The sequence below is a fragment of the Pteropus vampyrus genome, unplaced genomic scaffold (assembly GCF_000151845.1).
Source record: "Pteropus vampyrus isolate Shadow unplaced genomic scaffold, Pvam_2.0 Scaffold82, whole genome shotgun sequence".
Lineage (NCBI taxonomy): Eukaryota > Metazoa > Chordata > Mammalia > Chiroptera > Pteropodidae > Pteropus > Pteropus vampyrus.
Window position 1 is genome coordinate 4,104,818 of NW_011888863.1, and position 8,636 is coordinate 4,113,453.

An 8,636-nucleotide genomic window follows, 5' to 3' on the forward strand; every position below is an offset into this window, starting at 1 on the left:
AAAGAGTTCATCATTTCCTTAATCCAGTGGTTCTCTAACCTTCTTATGTATATAACTATTGGTATGTATTTGTAAACCAAAATTAATTTTAGACTGTAATAAAGAATAAAAAGCATTTATTTGAGCAAAAGGAGCTACAGACTGAGAGACACAAAATCAGGTAGCAAATTAAATTGTGTTCTCCCTAGACAAAGGGGAGGCCACTTTTTATAGTGAAAGTTCCCACTCAAGTTTCTAATTAGGTCTGTTTTATGAAAATGAGGTATCCAAATTTGTGCAATTCTGATTGGACAAGGCAGGTCTTATTGGTAGAAAGATGATACCAGGGTTTCCTTTGCAGTGGTTAACTCAGATGGCATAAACATAGGAAAACAAATGGGGCATAATAGCACAGGGAGTTGAGAGTTCAGTCTGAGATTCTTCCCAGGTATACAGTGTGTGAGGAGCCACTGTCAACTAATGGCCCCTAGGCTCTTATTATTCATAAAATGTTGGCCCTTGATTGACCATGTGGAGTCCATCTCAGCTGATAAATTTTTTCTCGGGGTTCACATCAAATGACTGTTTCTTCTTGGGATCCACATACATGTTACTGGAAAAGTAATAAAAAAAATTGTAGAGCCATAGGCTTGTCGAAGTAACAAGGGCCTCTGTCTCTTCATCCAGGGCCAGAATTGCCAAATGACCCAAGGGATAACACCATCGCCTTGAGTGATCTCACCTCTCAGTGTGGTTTTCCTTTCTCAGTTATTGTTTCTATTTAATTTCTAATCAACACAGTCTTTCCTAATGCTTTTAGATAGAGTATTTTTTTTTTTTAAAACAGCTTTTCTCTGTTTTCAGCTGCAGCATTGGTGTTTTCACAAACCACTCAATTATGTATGGTAGCAAAAGTCAATGGTTTATTATTTTGTAAACAAAAGAACAAGTCATGGTTTAATTTCTTTCTTTCTTTTTTTTCAGGAAAAACATAAACAAGAATTGGAAGACATGAGGAAAGCTGGTCATGAAGCCCTCAGCATTATTGTGGATGAATATAAGGTAGAGAATTGAGAGTCTGTTTTCTTTGTTCTTTTAAACTTCAGCAAACTTTATTTAAAAATTTATATGTAGGCATATGCAAACATGCACAAATTATAAAATTATAGTATATTCTTATTTAGGTATAGAATTTCTTTCAGTTGACCAACAAGTGTTCATTGAAAGCATACTTGGTAAATTACAGAGGTAATGCTAGATGCTGCTCTGAATTTGAGAAGTTATAGAATATTTGAGAATATAGGATTGGCAGCTGAAGTTTGAAAATTATATCACATCCCGTGATATAATTTTGATTTATTTTTATAAAAATGTTTTTCTACTCAATCTATCCTTTTGTTTCTTGCTGTATTTACTCAGTATGACTTAGAGATATTTTCATGTCAGAATATATAAACTCACCCTCTTTTTGTCACTGTTCTATGTAGTATTCCACCATAATTGGTTTAAGTATACCTATATAGATAAGCATTTAGTTTCTTTTTGACTGTTTATTATTATACTAAATTTTTGAAAAATTTTTCTACCACATGTGGAATATAGAAGTTTTTTGTTGATTAAACTTTATCCCTAGACTTGATAGAAAGTAATGTAATTTTAGTTAGGTGGTAATTTAATGTCAGAAAGCTTCCAGCACATCATTTGAATAAAAGTAGGAAAAAAAGTAGATCCAAAATTAATTTAAGTAAAAATCTCCCCCCTCCCTAACATTAAGGTATTAAAATAGTCTGGTAAATATGTCTTGGGACATGAAAGGTCATTTGTGTGACTACACCCAATATAGAAATTGGTGCCATTGGTGAGAAGGTCATTAAAAAATATCTGTTTTTTATAGTTGTGATTATTGGCTCTTTTCATAACGTTGTGAATTTTTAGTTCTACTGATATAAACTAGCTTTACAGTTATTGAGTTAGGTGACACTATAGGATCTATTTTGAACCATCTTCTTTTTATTCCTGAAACTAAGGTTAGGAAGAATTAAAATACTGAAATTTACATAATCATCCTTGAGTAGTATTAGGTGATATATTCTAAGATGAATTTGTATTTTACCTATTTTTATTTATACTTTCTATTTATTTTATTTTTTAAAACAAATTTTGGCATATAATTTATTTTTTAATTTTAATTAATTAATTAATTTTTTATGGTGACATTGGTTAACGAAATCTAATAAGTTGCAGCTGTACACTTTAACAGTAAGGCACATATATATTTACACTGCGTGTTCACTTCCCATAGTTAGATTTCTTTCTGTCACCACATATTTGACCTCCTTTATAAATTTTAAATATAATGTTTTGAAAAGATTTGCATTGTGTGTGTACTTATATGTGTTTCTGAACAGCTCAGTATTTGATATATTAAATCCTTTTTCTGTTCTAGCTCTATGTATTTCCTTTACTGAAAACATGTTTACTGTGTATTACTTTCAATATTGTCAACTATTATGGTTAAAACCATGTGTGAAAACTTTGCAAATATATTTTGCAAATTTCATTTTGAAGAAATTTGGTTGAGAGCTACTCATTTTACCACTTCTTTATCTAGTGTCATTATTTGATATTCATTTAAAAAGAGAGGATTTAAAAGGCATTAGGTATTATGATTTGTCTGAAAGGACTGGAAATCAAATCAAATACCCTGCAAAGTTATATTTCATTTGTCATATTATACGTATAGTCAGTTTTATGCAAACTACATAAATTCCTTTATAGCAGGGAACTTTAGTTTAAATACATTTCATATAGATTTCCATATTGATTTAGTGATGAGTGTCCCATTTTGCACAACATTACAGTACTCTGAGGAAGAATAACATCTAATATGTTAATTATCACATAAAATTTTATAACCCAGGTGTTCTGAAAGCATACTGAGAATCAACTTCATAGTAGTATGTGTAAAAAAATAAAGTAATTTAGATAGAGAAAATAGGCCGTGTTTTCCTGATAGATTAGATTTTTTTATAATTTAAGAGTTGATGACCTGTGTCCCATTATGGAACAAGAAAGAATTTTTTTCCCATTATAAATTCATGCATGAGAAGTTTATGTCATCATTATTTTATTATGCTTCTCTTTTTTAAGACAGCAACTTGCTTTTCATTAATATCTTTTAAAGCTTTATTTTGTTACGGTATATAAACATTTAGATGGATGATCCATTAATCATTAGGTAACTCAAAAATAGAACTTCTAATTACTATTGCTAACAGAAGTTGTGTGAATATTCTCTTTGCATTTATTCCTTTCTTAATCAAGAAATATTATTGACATCCTTCTTTATGCCAGGGACTGTAGATACGGCACTGAACAGAATAGACAATAAAATAAATACCCCATACACACACCTGTGCATACACACATACTGGAAGTGTACGTGCATAAACAGGAAGTAAGGAACTTAAAACCGTAGCTTTCCTTGATGTTTTGGTTTTCAGGACTTCACACTTTTATTTCTTCTACCTGTACAGATTTTTCCTCAAATATGGAACTGGACTAGAGAAATCTACCTTCCTACCATCATTCGTAACTTCTAGAGATCTGACATATCCTGGACTAGATATGATCAATCATTTTTCCCCCCTCCAATTTGAGCCGAAACATTATTGAGGAGTCTGAAAAAAGATTTCATTAGAAAAGATAGTAAAACATACCACATAAAACAGAAATGACAAAAGCCTAAAAAACAATGTACAGGAAGATGCATTATTTGTGCATTAACCCCTGCTTTCAGATGTGTGAAGTAGACATTTTCCCCCCATTCTTCCTATTAAATACCCCTAAAAAAAGAAGGAAAGAAAGAAAGAAAACCCTGGGCATTATGTATAAAACAGATATATAAGACTTTGAAAGTTTGTCAGAAGAAGGCAGATTGTCTAGGGACCTTGGGATCCAAGTAAGTAACTACATGATCTGGATTCCTGGGTTTTCTTTTTGCTTCATTTGCCCTAGACTTGGTACTGGAGAAGTGAAAAATCCAGGCATACCAAATGGGCACAGACAACAAAGCCCAAGAAAAGCCTGTTCTCTCTACCCATCCAATAAGACAGAAAACTACTGGATAAAAACAATTCTACCACCAAACACAGTAGAATACACTGCAGCCCCACCCCCAGCCCTGCCAACATAGGCTAGTTAGAGAACCTAGGCTTTCATCCTCATCAGGCTGTAATGAGGTACTCTTCTTCTTCTCCACTGGGGCATTGTCAAAAGGGCTGACTGGAGATCCAGGACTTTAGGTCCCACTGGGCAGTAAATCCCCTCCCCCTTGAGTGTCAGGTAGACTATATAGGAAACCTAAACTTCCACCCCACCCTGGAGGTAATGAGACACTTTTCTCTTTCCCTGTTGGCAAGATCTGAAGGAATATTTAATGGAGAGTCTGCTCAGAAATAATAAGGTCACTTATTACTTTCATTACTGCTCAGAAGTAATAAGGTCACTCCTCTGCAGTATTAACGTAGGACATTTAGGGAACAATAAGGTGGCACCCTTGCTCCTCCTAGCCAGAGTGATATCAATAATGTTCTAGTGGGATGCTGAAATGCCAACCACGTCTAACAATAGTGAGAAGGTCCTTGTTCTCCCTGCCCTGTGTGTCAGTAGAGAATGAGTCAGGTACCTGGACCTCTGTACCTGGCTGTTGCCCTCTTTCCATGCTGGAGTAATGTCATATCAGAGGAAGCCTGCTAAAACAAGATTTAAAATATCCAGGTTTCAACTGAAAATTACTGCCCTTACCAAGAACCAAGAAAATCTTATCTTGAGTGAAAAAAGACGAGGAGAAACCAACACTGAGATGACACCAGTGTTAGAATTCTCTGACAAGGCTTTTAAAGCATGCATCAGAACAGTGCTTTAACAAGCAATTATGAACATGCTTGAAGTAAATGAAAAAGTAGGAGAATTCAGCAAAGGAATAGAAAGTTTTAGCAAAGTAATAGATTATATAAAGAAGAACCAAATGGAAATTTTAGAGCTAAAAAATACAACCACCAAAATAAAATACTCAGTGAGGGCTCAAAAGCATACTGGAAAAACATAGGAAAGAGTCAGTGAATTCGAAAATAGTGCAATATAAATCATTAAGTATGAACAATAGAGAGAAAATAGACTAACTAATAAACAGGGATTTAGGGATTTGTGGGATTATAACAACAGATCTAAAATTCATGTCATCAGAGTCTTGAAAAGAGAGGAGAAGAATCGACCTGAAAAAATATTTAAAGAAATAGTGCGTGAAAATTTCCCAAATTTGGCCAAATAAATGAAAGTACATATTCAAGAAACTGAGCAAACTCTAAATATGATAACAAAAAAAATATTACACACCAAGACCCATTGTGATGGTTAATTTTATGTGTCAACTTGACTGGGCGATAGTGCCCAGATATTTGGTCAAACATTATTCTGGATGTTTTTGTGACAGTGTATTTTGGATAAGATTAACATTTAAATCTGTTGACTTTGAGTTAAGCAGATTGTCCTCTATAACTGAGTGGACCTCATCTAATCAGTAGAAGGTCTTTATAGAACAAAGACTTATCTCTCCTGAGCAAGAAGATTTTCTGCTGGCAAATAGCCTTTAGACTTGAAACTTCAGTATTGACTTCTTGGGTCTCTGGTCTGCCAGCCTACCGATATTAAATTTGACAGCCTCCATAATTGTGTGAGCCAATTCCTTAAAATAAATTTATCTCTCTGTATATAAATATACACATCTTATTGGTCATATTTCTCTAGAGATCCTGACTACTATCATACACATATCATAGTCAAACTTTTAAAAAGTAAAGACAAAAAATAGTGAAAAGTGGCATTTTACTTACAGGAGAAAAACAATTAGAATGATAGGGATTTTTCATTAGAAACCATAGAGAACAGAAGGAAATAGAACAAGTGCTGAAAGAAAACACCTCTCAACCCAGATTTATATATCCAGTGACAAAATACTTCTGGGAGTAAAGCAATATGTTCTCAGGTGAAAGAAAACTAAGAAAATTTGTCATGGCAAACCTATACAAAACAATGGCTAAAGAAGTTAAACACAAGAAAATGATGATGGGAGAGATTTTGGAACACTATGAAAGGACAAAGGATAGAGCAAAAATATAGATAAATACAATAGACCTTGTTTTTAAGTTTTCTAAATTATGTTTGACTGTTAAATAAAACATCATAGCATAGTCTGATGTGGTTCTCAGTGTATGTAAAGGAAATTTTTAAGAAAATTATACCATAAACAAAGAATAAAGGATATAAAGAAAAGTAAGGCTTTACACTTAACTTGAATGGGTAAAATACCAACACCAGTAACAGTATAATTTTGAAATTATGACTATTCCAAATTTATTTTCGTCTTCTACATTCTATCTCATGATAACGCTTAGGAATTTCTTCATTAATCAAAGTTGATTGCAGGACATTAAACTATTAAAATAATTTGGAGCTAGTTTACATTTGTACATATGTATTTCAGAAACTATAATCACTTTAAAATGTAATCGAGAAGGCTTTTCTGCAGTTGTCACTGTGATTTCTAGGAACCCCCCAAAATAATCCAATAATGATAACTATAGAGGGAAGTTTATTAGTCATATATTTTGATTTAGAGTAGGCCAGTGATACTATTTTATTTTAATATTTTATGGTTTTTTGAATAGCTTTATTGAAATATAATTCAAATACTATAAAATTCACCTATTTAAAGTTCATAATCCAGTAGTGTTTAGTATATTCACAGAATTGTATGACCATCACCACAGTCTAAGAGCATTTTCATGACCCCCTACATGAAACCTTATACATATTAGCAGTCACTCTTCACTCCCCTCTAACCACCCCAACCCTCAGCCCTTGGTAACCACTAATCTACATTATATCACTGTAGATTTGCATCTTCTGGACATTTCATATAAATAGAATCATTAATTTATGGTCTTTTGTGATTGACTTCTTTCACCTGGCATGATGTTTTCAAAGTTCATCCACGTTGCTCCATGTTTTAGTACTCCATTTTTCTAAAATGTGGGTCTATTCTTTTGTATGAGTAAATTCTGATGTTGTACCTCTTATGAATTTTAGAGTATGTTTTGGGGTTTTGTTTCAGCAAATTACCATGACTTCAACTATTAATTTTAAGCATTATAATTTAAATGCCAATCTAATTTTTTACAATGACAATAAGATTTTGAAAAACACCCTAAAGTTCTAGTACATTTTGGTTACCTTATCTTGTGTACTTAACACCATTCAAATGAAATAGCACTTTTTAAAGCTACCAAATGGTGTGATCAGCAGTTTCTCATTTAAAAATAGAAATAAGCTTTGTTATGATTTAAACTTTTCACAAAGAATTGAAAATTCTGATTCGCCTTGTATTAGTCCTATATTTAAGGTGTTAGCTGACCTCATCAAACTGGAATTTAGTTCTTTTAGTAACTCTTTATTCATACAACTTCAAATCATCTGCTGTAGGAATGGGGTAAAAAAAAAAAATGCAACCTAATCCATATTTGAACAACTTTAAATTCCAAAGTTTTTTTGTCCTATTATGTCATAAAAATTTCAATACCTTGTCATTATCTTACAGCCGATTATTAATTAACTTCTCAAAAATCATACAATGTGGATTCTTGTTTCAGTCTTTTTAGAAATATTCACTTAAGGGAAAGAGATCATAATAGCCCTGCCCTTCCTAGTCCTAGACTCCTAAAATTCCAGCATTCTTCTGTTCATTTAGAAAATAAATAGCTTGCTCCAGTTTGATGAAAAGGACATGTGAAATTCTGTTAAAGTACAGAAGGAAACCAAGCTAAAACTAACCTAACGTGCTGTATATGCCAACTTTTCCATAATGTTTACTTAATTTTGTTTACTTTTCTTCTTTCATGTCATGATTTTTAAAATCTTTTATCCTGATAATTAACAACAGTAAAGTAAATGTAGACCTTGCAAGGCTTTCCATAGACGCATGCCACATCTAAGATTGTTTACTACAGGCAACATAAGAATTTTCCTTTACTTGTTTAATTGGGCTTTTGGTTCTTGAAGCTGTCATTCTTCATTATATACACTGGCTCAGACCTCACAGTTCTTTATGTCTGTAGTTTTCTCTATCAAAGATTACTATCCATGATATAGTGTATCTTTTTTTTTTTTTTAAGAGATAATTAGTAGTTATATTAATGTGATGCTTACTTGTTTAAGATGCCCTCAACAGTTGTCATCGATCAGGGTATCTTAACCCCTTGATTCTCACCTGTTGCAGCATGTAAAAAATTACTTGTGTATCTTTTTAAAGATACATATTGCCAAGCCACATGTCTTCTCTGAAAATTCTAAATTAGTTGATGTAGGTGGGATCTAGGTGTCTATTTTTCTTCAGAGCTCTAGAAATCATTCTGCTACCACAAAAGAGTTGATATGCATTATAATTTCCCTTCATATTTATTTGTCTGTGATTATATTCTATCTATTTCAGCCTGTTCTTGTATTTTCCTATTTTTATCAGCTAATATCAAACTTGTCAAGGTTGTGTATGTGTGCATGTGTGTGTCTGTATGTGTGAAATTAGTAGGAAATTTTTCCAT

General features: G+C 32.6%; 1 protein-coding gene across 1 annotated transcript in view; it reads left to right on the top strand.

Moving 5' to 3' along the window:
- CCDC91 (coiled-coil domain containing 91) overlaps positions 1-8,636 on the top strand; it is a 294,142-nt gene that overhangs the window by 144,797 nt on the left and 140,709 nt on the right. The window contains exon 7 of the mRNA XM_011363116.2: positions 964-1,041. Within this exon, the coding sequence (XP_011361418.1) occupies positions 964-1,041 (78 nt within the window). The remainder of the gene's footprint in view (positions 1-963; positions 1,042-8,636) is intronic.